The sequence below is a fragment of the Mycotypha africana genome (genome assembly GCF_025528875.1).
Source record: "Mycotypha africana strain NRRL 2978 chromosome Unknown BDF20scaffold_4, whole genome shotgun sequence".
NCBI lineage: Eukaryota > Fungi > Mucoromycota > Mucoromycetes > Mucorales > Mycotyphaceae > Mycotypha > Mycotypha africana.
In genome coordinates this window covers 137,916-150,322 of record NW_026515728.1, presented here as the reverse complement: position 1 = coordinate 150,322, position 12,407 = coordinate 137,916, and the positions used below count along the sequence as shown (strand labels likewise).

At 39.9% G+C, this 12,407-nt stretch overlaps 5 protein-coding genes across 5 annotated transcripts; 3 read left to right on the top strand and 2 right to left on the bottom strand.

Annotated features, from left to right (window-relative positions):
- Positions 1–3,945: 3,945 nt before the first annotated feature.
- Positions 3,946–4,305, top strand: BDF20DRAFT_817520 (uncharacterized protein; the record flags this gene model as incomplete). Its single annotated transcript, XM_053077265.1, has 1 exon — positions 3,946–4,305. The coding sequence occupies one exon, from the start codon at positions 3,946–3,948 to the stop codon at positions 4,303–4,305; it is 360 nt and encodes a 119-aa protein (XP_052936863.1).
- A 244-nt stretch (positions 4,306–4,549) lies between these two features.
- Positions 4,550–4,906, top strand: BDF20DRAFT_818449 (uncharacterized protein; the record flags this gene model as incomplete). The annotated part of the gene is made up of 1 exon (XM_053077364.1): positions 4,550–4,906. A coding segment is annotated over one exon (357 nt), but the record flags the coding sequence as incomplete, so codon positions are not given.
- A 1,074-nt stretch (positions 4,907–5,980) lies between these two features.
- On the bottom strand, positions 5,981–7,877 carry BDF20DRAFT_911908 (mitogen-activated protein kinase HOG1; the record flags this gene model as incomplete). The annotated part of the gene is made up of 8 exons (XM_053083896.1): positions 5,981–6,430; positions 6,612–6,691; positions 6,768–6,996; positions 7,093–7,240; positions 7,364–7,407; positions 7,479–7,608; positions 7,700–7,747; positions 7,822–7,877. The coding sequence occupies 8 exons, from the start codon at positions 7,875–7,877 to the stop codon at positions 5,981–5,983; spliced, it is 1,185 nt and encodes a 394-aa protein (XP_052936861.1).
- A 785-nt stretch (positions 7,878–8,662) lies between these two features.
- On the bottom strand, positions 8,663–9,104 carry BDF20DRAFT_802094 (uncharacterized protein; the record flags this gene model as incomplete). Its single annotated transcript, XM_053076409.1, has 2 exons — positions 8,663–8,874; positions 8,963–9,104. Coding segments are annotated over 2 exons (354 nt in total), but the record flags the coding sequence as incomplete, so codon positions are not given.
- Positions 9,105–9,768: 664 nt separating this feature from the next.
- BDF20DRAFT_414983 (P-loop containing nucleoside triphosphate hydrolase protein) lies at positions 9,769–12,021 on the top strand. Its single transcript, XM_053075403.1, has 3 exons — positions 9,769–9,968; positions 10,061–10,439; positions 10,590–12,021. The coding sequence occupies exons 2-3, from the start codon at positions 10,071–10,073 to the stop codon at positions 12,009–12,011; spliced, it is 1,791 nt and encodes a 596-aa protein (XP_052936859.1). The 5' UTR covers positions 9,769–9,968; positions 10,061–10,070; the 3' UTR covers positions 12,012–12,021.
- Positions 12,022–12,407: the final 386 nt, after the last annotated feature.

Sequence of the window (12,407 nt, the reverse complement as noted above, 5' to 3'; positions counted from 1 at the left end):
ATACACCTGTAAGGGAGAGACTAAAAGAGTACGGAGAAAAGGTTCGAACATTAAATTGAACAGCAGAGGGGAGAGAGGATCACCTTGACGTAAGCCGCGACCTTGCATCAAAAACCTTCCTAAAAAGCCATTGATGGAGACGGAAATTGCGGTTGAGAAGAATAAGGACGATAAAGCGGAAATCAAATGTGTGGGGAAACCGAAGCGTAACAATACCATGCGAAAATATTGAGGATGGACATGATCATACGCTTTTTCTTGATCAAGCATCACAGCCACTGCAGTAGCAGCACGAGGATCAGTACTTTTTCGAAAGATGTCCATAATCGTCAGGTTGACCCAGCCGTTATCAAAAATCAAGCGATGTGGCATAAAGCCTGTCTGATATGGGTTGATTAAACTTGGTAGAACGGTGTTGAAGCGATTGGCAAGTAACTTTGTGAACAGCTTGGCATCCGAATTGATTAGTGACAAGGGTCGCCAATTGCTTAATAATGTGGGGTCACCTTTCTTGAAAAGCAGTACCATCCTAGTTGTCTTCCACGACACAGGTATATTGCCATGTAGTGCATCGTTTAACACCATCAAAAATAAGACCTTGGCCTTAGGGAACTTAGTGAATAAGAACTTGTATATTTCAAAGGGCAACCCGTCTAATCCTGGGCTTTTAGCATTAGGAGTGTGTTTAGCGACATCAAGCAAGTCAGCGGCTGTAAAATCAGCCCCCATTGTACTAGAAGTTTGTTCAGATAATTTCACATTATCTGGAATATTTGCCAGAATGGAGTCAGCTGCAGCTAGGTTAATTTCCTCAGGCGAATACAAATGACTATAAAATCGGTGAAATTCCTGCAAGAGCTCGGGAGTAGTTGTCAGCATCCGGCCAGTAACACTGCACCGTAATGCATGAATGGTCTGCTGCATTTGTCGTAACTTAATGGCCCGATAGAAATATTTTGTATTTCTTTCCCCTTTTTCGTGCCATCGGGTAGCGGATCTAAGTAATACTTTTTCCATTTCATCCTTGGCCTCCTTTTCCAAGGTAGCATTCAATTGTTGGATTAGTATTTGTTGGCGTGTGGCATTTCGTGGGTGACTATCCGCAAGCAAGTGCTGAAGCTCCTGTTGTATTTGGTGAAGATTCCTGCTTCGTCTCTTTTTGAAACCATGAGAGAAGCTTTCACAGGTATCTTTCAAAGCGCGCTTCAGACTTTCCCAATTTGTTTGTGCAGCTGTGTCATCAAGTGATTCAATCGACACGAAAAAGGAGTTGATAACATCTGTCAATAGTGCAACAAAAGTATCATTTCGCAAGAAGGAAGTGTTGAAGCGCCAAAAGCCGGGGCCAAGATCGTCTCTTTCCGAAATCAGATCAATTTGCAATAATTGATGGTCTGTCCAAGAAGAAGGTAAGAAGATTTGCTGAGGATTGGAAATACGAGACTGGTGAGCCTTGTTGCAAAAAATGTAGTCGATGGTAGAGGTATGGCTGCCACGGTGGAATGTTGGTTTACTGTCCAAAAAGCAATTGTCAAAGTTATCTGTAAGCCATTGATGTCAAGAGATGAACCGAGGATCATCACATCGATCAATAAGCTTCAGCAGAGATAGATTGAAATCGCCAAGTAAAATAGAAGGTGATTCATCAGGCACAGAGGTGGCAAAAGGGGAGGACAGAAACTGTTCTAGAAAGGGCAGTCTGTCTGCGGATTGTGCAGGACCATAAATGTTAAGTATAGAGCATTCGATTTGTTGTAATACTTGATTATATATCGTAGCCCTGATACACCGTTCATCTAAAGAAACGGTAGCATCATGAATTGTGAGGTTCTTGTTTAAACATGTGATAGCACAATGTTTGGTGAAAAGCACCGAACAATGTGGAAATAAATAAGATTGAAAGTAGTTATGTTGTTGTTCTGTAAGATGATCTTGAAGATGGAAAGCTGAAACTTCCTGTAAACATAAAATATCTAAAGAGAGGGATGGGGATTTGAGATATGATAAAAACACTCAAAGAGTGTTTTTATTAGCATCCTTGAAAATACTACGGGTATTTAAGGATGCGATGCGCACTGGTTTTTTACTCATTACCCTTACGGGTGTTCGAGGTGGTGGTGTTGGTGGTGGTAAAATCATGACGGCTAGGAGAGGTGTGCTTTAAACGATCAGAATTACGTTTAATGGATCTAGTAACAGGCGATTCGGTAGACATAGCGGTAGTGGGCGAGCGACGTAAGATGGTTTCAGGTTTACTCGTAGAAATGCTGTCGACATCCATTGATGATCGAATCTCTATAGGGCATATTTAGAAGCAGCAGTACCATCTACACCTCGATCAAGGGGAGCAGCGAGGGTAGGCTCGACGGTGGGGGTCTCAATCATGTCAAGATCATTGCTCAAATCTGCTTCTTCTGATTGTGTCCTCAAAGATACGGAATCAATAATATTCTCATTCCTATCCGTAGCGCAAGCATTGTTTTCACTCAAATTTGAAGTCGTTAGATCGTCATATACCTGGAGATCTTCCGCAAAAGTCGTTTCTTTGACTGGTGGAGGAAGAAGCTCCTCTTTAACTCTACAACGGCGCTGCGTGTGGCCGGCGCCACCACGACGAAAGCAGATAATTTTTTGCAGCGCAGAACAATCTTTCTTGACATGGCCAGCTTCACGACAATAATAGCAAATAGATTGAGCACCCTTATAGCTGGCAGGGACAGTGATATCCCAAACTTCAAGGTATAACATCCTTTGCAAACCTTGATACTGTGCTTCAGTATCTGTAATTTGGCGGTCCAAAAGGACAGATACATCTCCTTCAAAGAAACCATGGTTCAAACGCTGTATGATTTGAAGAACACGGCCATAGTTACCCATTGATTCCGTGAGTTTCTCGATCAGCACGGCACGTTCGTCACTGACAGGTAAGGTCAAGGTGACCCGACAATGGTCATTTGCTTCTGCCTTATCTTTATAAGGCACAGCTGTATATTGAACACCCTCATGGGTGAATCCAGATTCAAGCGCCTGCTTTGTATGCGCGTCATCCTTAAATTTGGTATAAAAAATCAAATCTCCACGAGTACGTTGCCCGCGGAGGGAAATTGGATTGAAATAATTGCCCACGACAGGGCCAATCTGGTCCACTACACATCTAAAGGCCTCTGACTGGTGGCGAAAGTAACGGCTCGGGACAGAGAAAATGACAGCGCCTGGCTGGATAGCCGTGTTGACTATGGCATGCACGCGTTGGGACCTGTTCGGCCACTTCGCCTTCTTCAAAAAGTGTCTCCACAGTGTAAGATTCTTTGTTGCCCTGGATATCGTATCTACTGCGAGGGCGAGGAACATTGGTCTTCAGGCTATTAATCACAATGGTTGACCAACTAGTCCCGTTTTTGGTCTTGGCTACACTCGTCATTACAATATCAAGTGTTATATCTACTGCCCTTTTGAATTCATATGAAATAATAAAATTGTAACCTGAATTTAAACAAAAAAAAAAAAATAAAAAAAATTTATCGGTCATACGTCATCAAAAAAATTCACTATGTTTGGGATGCAAAATTATCCCCTTTATGTGGGCGACTTTAATAATCTCTTACTTGGTTTTACTTAACGCCAGAGAGAAGAAGGTATTTTTGAATTAGTGAAGAAAGCATGATTGTTAAAATCAGTGAAGAGCTAATTGGGGCAGCACTTATTTTAGTTTGACTGTGGATCTTTCCCGCTTGGCGTGTACTGAACAAGAGAAGCATGATCTCTGGAATAGGTGAAGAGCTAATTGGGGCAGCATTGAGCTAGAATCAGTGCCTCCACCCCCAATTTTCGCTTTTAAACTGATTTTGCCCAAGAACTCATTTTTCGCTTTTGTCATTTCCAAAGCTCGCTTTTACATCACTCAATTTTTGTGCTTTTTTTTTAAACTTTTGCGTTTACATTTCAATGAATAACAACTTTTATTACGAAGACGGGCAGGGCAAGATTTTGGAAGAGCAAGGAAACGACGCTGTGGACTGGGAGGAGGAGGTTGATCCTTATAATCTTGGTACTTTGTTGACTTTGTCACAGTGTCGAGCTTTTCAGAGTCGTTTTCCTACAGACGATATAGAAGAGCTCGATTTACAGATAAAAGAGTTATCCAAAGAACTATCGCAGGGTGAAACTAGTGGCAAGAAGTACAATGTGTATTCTGATAACCAGAAGTCAGTGTTTTATTATTTTAACAAAATCAAGCTTTGGAAGGCTGCCCCTTCGGGACGTAAAGCGAACATTGAGCCACGAACAGCACAGATCTGGGCCTAGAGACTCAGAGAAGATCCCAGCTGGAACATCTATGAGAAGCAGACGAACAAGATTAACCGAGCCTTTTCAACTTCAGCAGGATCATAAACAGCATCTTCAGGAGTTTTTCGATAACTACCCTCAAGCAACGAGGCATGATGCTGTGGAAAGTCTCACTGAAGCATTCGAGGTTTTTAGTCTGAAGGAAACAGTAGTCGGCAATTTCATCCTTTATGAGCGCAATTGGCCATGAAGCGAGTAACTTGTGTCGCGAAATAGCCCTGAGATTCTTGAAGCACATTACACGTGGACATATGAATGGGCTATTAATTCGGATATGAATTACGTCGAGAACTGTGTTATTGTGGATGGAGCTGGTTTCAATATCAACATGAGAAGCCCTTTCGCTCGTTCAATGAGAGGCACACCAGCAATTGTTGAAACACCAACCACTCGCGCGATCACTCACACTGTTTTAGAAGCCATAACAACAAACGATGTCATTGCACTTGAGATCAGAGAGCCTCTAAAGCCCAAAAAGATGAAGATTGCTGGAGGCCGAAAGAGAAATGCTTCTGCAGGTAAAAAGATGCCCAATGAACTGTTACTGGGTACTATATGAGATTCATTGCTAAAACATTGGATGAAATGGACAAGTTTCCTGGAATGAAAGGTTTCTACATTGTCAAGGATAATGCACCTATTCATACCTCACAAGATATAGCTACAATGGTTGAAGCAAGAAGTTATAAGGCGACATACCTTCCTCCTTATTCGCCTGAACTCAATCCAATTGAAAACTTTTGGTCATTTGTTAAAGGTGCTGTCCAGCGAGTCAGTTTCAAGACACTGAGGACTTGAAAACTAGAATTACTGAAGCAGGCAAAAGTGTTAGCAGAAAAGCTCTTCATAACATTTCAAATCACTCCGTCAATAATTTCCAAAAATGCCTTAATAAAGAGCCACTTTAGTAAAACTTGGGATCAAACACGAAAATTGAGTGATGTAAAAGCGAACTTTGGGGAATGACAAAAGCGAAAAATGAGCTCTACCAAAACGAAAATTGGTCGGAGACCAAACGCAATCAGTTTGTCGGAAAGCGAAATTGGGGGTGGAGGCACTGTCAAGCCATTTGTTTACTTGGATTTTTAGTCACCGCCTGCTAATTGGGACAAAACTACCAAAAAAAGAAAACTTAAAAGGGGCAGTTGAACCAAAGGTCTCGGTGAGCAAGGCATAAAATGGCTTTCTCATATGTTGAAGTATGCAGACTGTTACTAAAAATGTTGAGCCAACACTACATACAGTCAGTACGGTTTTGATTCAAACCACCCTAATGTTTGATCTAACCTTTGCACATTTTGTCGTATTGTACATTGTATTTTCGCCTTTGTCTCACGATAGCTTATTAATTTACTTCAAATTAACTTTTTGTAACAGATTCTTTCCTTCATATATTTTTTACGTTTACTTTTAGAGCTAAATTGATCTGTGTGAATGAATCATGAAGAAGTAGTTCGAAAGAACATCTAAAAAAAAAGAAAGAAAGAACAATGACAAGGTTTGACTTGTAATGGGTAGAGATCACTTACCAGCCTCTTTATTTTTGCCATTGGACTACGTATTATATGTATATATGTGTGTATATTTATATTCATGATATAAAGGATTGCTAAGAGAAAGAATGATAGTTTTTTTATTGTTGTGGTTGGAAATTATTATTGTTATTGGTATTGTTGGCAGCGGCAGTAGTAGGCATCATATTACCATCCAAAAGTGCACCGTCTGGGTTATCCATGGTTGGACCTGTTATTGAAGGTGTGCCCAAGAATTGTGAACCATCGATATTATCAACATTATGGAAATCTAAAATCTCGGAATACATCATCACTTTCCATGTATCAATAGGTAAATCTGCTTCATTGAAAGACCAATCGAACTTTTCAGGTGCGATGGGTTCGTCAGTAGGGTCGTGATAAGGAGTTAAGTAAGGATGAGCTAATGCTTCTTCGGCTGTGATACGTTTGCGAGGATCGAATGTTAACATCCTTTCCAATAAATCGATAGCGTGAGGGTCTTGTCCAACAAATCTTTGACTGAATGGGATAGGATCGCGCTTAGGAAGGTTTTTGACGAAACGAAGAGTCTAAATGGTTGAAAAGAGAAAAAAAGAGTTTGGTTTTAGTTTTTCAATGACTTGGCTGTTTGTCCAGCCTATTTTTCGTTTGCTGACGATTCCCATCTTTCCCGTTTCGTTTGTTTCTTTCATCTCATCCCCTTTTCCAGCTTTTTGTTTAGCGTCTCGTTCTCTTCTTTATATACTTTACATTTTCGCTACAGATTGTCGCAATGACATCATCAGGTGGTGTACCGAGAAGTTCAGTAATGATTGAAAATTGATGGACATCTACAACAACAGAATGAATATTAGTAAAAAAAAGTCTATCTGCATGTAGTTCGCAAATAGCAAGCGAAAAACGTACGATCTTTTCCAGGGAAGAGTGGCTTTCCTTCCAACATCTCTGCAAAAATACAACCAGCACTCCAAATATCTACAGCGACATCATACTTTTGCCAGGTCAACATGATTTCAGGCGCACGATAGTATCTTGTGGAAACATAGCCTGTCATTTGTGGATCTTGAATTCGAGCAAGACCGAAATCACAGATTTTTAAATCACAGTTTTCGTTTATCAAAATATTGCTTGGTTTCTACAAAGACATATAGATTAATGACGTGTTAATTATGTAGTTGCAAATGCATTTTGTCTAGCCCACTTGGGTCAGTCCTTATGAGAATCAGCTTACAAGGTCACGATGAATAACGCCAGCGGAATGAACGTATTTCAAACCTCTCAAAATCTGATAGAGGAAGTATTGAATGAATTGCTTTTCTAACGGACGTGATTGTAATAAACGATGGAGATCTGTGCCCAATAGTTCAGTAACGAAATAACTAAACAGGGGAACCAGTGTGCATGGTGAGTCAGTATGAAGTCTTGTGTGCAGCGTGTTTTCTTTTGGGGGCTTTCTTTTTTTTTTTTTGTTGTACGTAATATGTAACAGAGTCTAGACTTACATATCTTCTAAAGGTGAAATAAAGATATCACTCAAGCTGATAATCTAAGGAAAGAGACATCTTTAATTTGCATTTCTTTTTTGTCCTGTCTTTTTAGCTCGCCGGTGTTCCTTACATTTTCGTGTCGCAGTGCTTTCAATAACTTCAATTCACGATATGTACGTTTAGCCAACACAGGTGCTGAGAAAGGCTTCAAAATTTTCTTGATAGCTACATTCATCCCTGTTAACTGGTCCTTGGCAGAACTGCAGAATCAAATAGCAAACGCATTAATTTATCAGTTGGTTGCAAGACATTCTTTGCTTTATGAGACAATCAGAGGCAAAAATTGCTTACCAAACAAGACCGAAGGCGCCCATACCAACGGGTTGTAAATCAACATATCTAAAGCAAATAGGTTACATTACTATTTTCGGGCCTTTCTTCCAACCAGCTTCAGTTCAAGTGAGTGCTATTACCTTGTAGTTACTTCGAAAACTGTGCCAAAAATCGAAAGTTTGACAAACTCGGCCATGTTATTGGTTACTGTGGAGGTTATATATGTGTAGAAACGTCTATATTAGAGACAGGACGAGAAGAATAAGAAAAGAAAAAGACGAGGGAAAGAAGAAAAAGGTGAAGGGTTCTGAAAAAAAATATGACGGGATGAAAAAAAGAAAAATAGAAAAAATGGAAATGGGCGGACAGGAACAAACAGCAGAGAAAGTAGAAAATTTTATTTTCAGTGTATTTGTGATCATCCAGAGTTAGCAAGAAAAGCTGGTTCCCCGCAAGACCCGCGGAGTCCCTGACGTCACGATCAGTTGGATGGATGCATTCATTCACCTATCAGTGTATTGTGTTGTTAGATGAATTTCCAATCTAGACTTGGTTTTTTATAAGTAGTTCAGAAATGTGATTTTGCAAACAGTTGTTGATTCAAGATAGGCGCTGATATGTGTTCTGGAAACATCAGGGCATTTAGAAACGAGGCTTCTCTTTTGTGCAAAACTTATATTTTGTCTGTGCTACATATTACGTCATAATGATCATCATCATTTCATGCCATTATGAACGTATCTGGTTATTATCGATGGTGAGGTCCACAAATGAAGAATCAGTGCTACTATTACTTTGATGATGGTTGACTGATAAAGCGTCTTCATCATCGGTGTCGTCGAAAGCCTCAATGCTAGCTCTTCCCTCACTTTCCTCTTCTATTTCTACTGATACGTCCTTATTGTAATGAAAACGACGCTTTGTCAATCGATTATGCCGTATTTTAGCCCTTTGTATCAAATCACCCCATAATAAATCATGCCGGCAGTTCTGGCATTGTCCTTGTATTGGCAAAAGATCAAATGGTTTGGTCCATTCTCTCCCTAGGCACAAAATGTGACCCTGGAAACGCTGACAGTACCAGCATTCGATATAGCATTCCTTATCTACGTCAATCTCACTTTGACAAATATAACATTTTATATTTTCCAAATCAGCTGCTGCATTATCAACGGCGGACAAAACTTCCTTTTCTAAAGTACATAAAAAACACATCTGTTTCATATAGTTTACCGGAGCTAAAAGACCCCCCACATCGATATTTGTTTGCAAACAACTTACCATAAGTTCTCGACTCCTCTAATAGATCCTCTATGGAACCCAACGATACAGTAATATGTTTTGGTAATCGACAGTTTTCCAAAAATAGTGCTTGCATTGCAGGCACGACGAATCTGACCTTCAACGGTAAAGTTAAGAAAGGTTCCGCATTCAACAAAAGTTGTGCAGCCCACATCTTGGTTAGCAATAAGTTATTGTACCGTCTACTTTGCTGCTGTAATAAAGTCTTTAATTCATGTTCAACGTGTTTGATATGACGGCTTTGCAATGGTTTTTGCCATGCATTCTCAAACTGTAGAGCATGAATCTTGCTAGGAAATCCGTGAACCAACATTACAAACTCCCTGGCAAGGAAATGATTGAAAAAAGTACATCTTGCGTTAATGACGAACGATCGATCGGAGCTGATCAAAACCAACGACAATTTACCACGGCCTTAGTTTTTTTGTTCTATAGGCGCCTTGAGTAATCTCACCATTATGCTGTCGTAATCGCCGCTTTGGATTGGGTGTTGAACCAACATACACTTTATTTTTATGTCCTTCTTTTAGTGAACGGATCAAATAACAACAGTAAAAGGAACAGTAAGAAGACATTTAAATTTAGGAGAAAAGGCAAATTTTGGTTGCTGCCAGAAAATGCTCACTTGAGCGTCGGAACAAAAATTGCTGTAAGCAGCAAAAGCTTTAGCTTTGGTGTAGAAACGCCTCCTATGTTATTAGGAACCGCATAGTTTGGTGTCAAAATTTTTCAGGCTAATTAGATCGGAATCATCACTTGAAAAGGAAGGGCTTTCTTTCTTTAAACACAAAGGTATTATTTTGGATAAATGGAATACTGATGCCCTTCGAAATCCAGGTTTTATGATTTCTTCGATTTGTGGACTGTTTTCTATTTTTCGGGTTTTAAAAAAAAATGGACAGCTAGTGCATTTACGACATCCAATAAAATAGTTTTGATTGAAAGAGTCACAATCGAAAATTTAGGCCGAAAAGGGCAACAGAACGTAAGAAAAAAAAAGTTTGACAAAAAAAAAAAAAAAGAAAGACCCATCAAAAATAAACAAAACTTTCTTCATCTTTCTTTTTCAATCATCAGTTTTTGAATCATGAGTATCTCTGCATCCAAGGCTAAACGTCTCGCAGCCAGAGCTGCTAAGAAGGGTGGCAAGGGTTCTGGAAAGAACACCCCTCTTACTTCATCCGAGAACAACTCTTCTGAAGATTTAAGCATGAGCAATCTCAAGATCAGTACTGACCGTACAGCCACTGGTGTTTATTCTTCTCAAGAAAGAAGCAGAGATATCAAGATTGATTCTTTCTCACTCAATTTCCACGGTCGTGTTTTGATTGATAATGCCTCTATCGAACTCAATTTTGGTAGACGTTATGGTCTCATCGGTGCAAACGGTTCTGGTAAATCAACCTTTTTGCAATCCCTCGCTTATCGTGATATCGAAATTCCCAACCATATTGATGTAAGTATTGCCCTGGTTTAATGAGAACTGCTTGATTCGGCGGTATACATTAAGGAATCAAGAGTTCCCTGCCTATACGCGGATTTGATCCGGTACAATTTGAATTTGTTTATTGACAGCCAAAATAATTACTTTTTTCATGAATTATAGATCTATCTTTTGAACGAAGAAGCTGAACCTTCTGAAATGAACGCTGTTGAAGCTGTCATCGATTCAGCTCAAAAGGAAGTTGCCCGTCTTGAAAAGCAAATTGAAGATCTTTTAGGTGAAGAAGACGGAGGTGACAACCCCTTATTGGACGATATCTACGAACGTATTGAACAAATGGATCCAGCCACTTTCGAGACCAGAGCTTGTACTCTTTTAGCTGGTCTCGGTTTTGATACGAAGCAAATGAAAAAGATGACCAAAGATATGTCTGGTGGTTGGAGAATGCGTGTTGCCCTTGCTCGTGCCCTTTTCATTAAGCCTACCTTATTGCTTCTTGATGAACCCACTAACCATTTGGATTTGGAAGCTACCGTTTGGCTTGAAGAATATTTGAAAACCTACAACCGTATTCTTGTTATGGTGTCTCACTCTCAAGATTTCTTGAATGGTGTCTGTACTAATATCATGCACTTGACTCACAAGCGTAAGCTTGTGTACTATGGTGGTAACTACGATATGTTTGTCAAGACCAAGGAAGAAAATGAAGTCAACCAAGCCAAGGCTTATGCTAAGCAACAAGAAGAAATTGCTCACATCAAAAAGTTTATTGCTTCCGCTGGTACTTATGCCAACTTGGTTAGACAAGCTAAATCCAAGCAAAAGATTATCGATAAGATGGAGGCTGAAGGATTGATTGAAAAGGTTGAAAACCCTTTGCCTTTCAAATTCTCCTTTACTGATGTCCCCAAGCTCCCCCCTCCTGTCCTTGCCTTCCAGGACGTTTCTTTCGCTTACGATGGTAACATGGATCATTGTCTTTACAGAAACCTTGATTTAGCCATCGATATGGACTCTCGAGTTGCTCTTGTAGGCCCTAATGGTGCCGGTAAGTCAACCTTGTTGAAGTTGATGAACAACGAACTTATTGCCACAGGTGGTCGTGTTCAAAAGCATACTGCTTTGAAGCTCGGTAAATACTCGCAGCACTCTAACGATCAACTCGACATGAACCTCTCGCCTATTGACTATATGCGTAACAAGTTCCCTGAGGAGGGTACTGATATCGAACACTGGCGTCGTCAACTCGGTCGTTACGGTTTAACAGGTGCTCACCAAACCTCTTTGATCAAGACTCTTTCTGACGGTCTCAAGTCTCGTCTTGTTTTCGCTGAATTAGCCGTTCTTCGTCCTCATATCATTTTGTTGGATGAACCTACCAATCACTTGGATATGGAATCTATTGATTCACTTGCTGATGCTATCAACCGCTTCAGTGGTGGTGTTGTGCTTGTTTCTCACGATTTCCGTTTGATATCTCAAGTCGCTAAACAGATCTGGCGTTGTGAAAATGGAAAGGTGACACCTTTCGAAGGTACCATTACTGCTTACAAGGAATCTCTCAGAAAGAATGTCAAGTTGTAAATTTCCTTCTTTTTTGTTCCTATTGTTTTATTCCACCTTTTACTTCATTTAAATATTCTATTTGCACGCACAATACACTTACACGCACACACATGCACCACACGCATATACACCACGCAGAAACACTTACAAACATTTTCTGCACTATATATAATTTCCTGATTCCGTGTAGTCCGGTGTTCTTCACCTCATTTTTTTTCCCTCTCTTTTTATACATAAAATAAAAAGGTAATGGGTATAGATGTTTTTAGACGAATCGTTAAATGCATTTTATTGAAGTTTTAAATTGCTCGACTGATCCTTGAGCATTCATTAATGAGAGATACTACCTGTTTTTTGATTTTTGCATAATCTTGCAATTTGATCAAGTTCATTTCATTTGTCTCCAAATCAATT

Bases quoted from the DNA above. Each gene is read 5' to 3' on its own strand.
- BDF20DRAFT_414983 (XM_053075403.1), top strand. From the start codon at position 10,071: ATGAGTATCTCTGCATCCAAGGCTAAACGTCTCGCAGCCAGAGCTGCT. The intron at 10,440-10,589 runs GTAAGTATTGCC...CATGAATTATAG, and splicing joins AAATTCCCAACCATATTGAT to ATCTATCTTTTGAACGAAGA.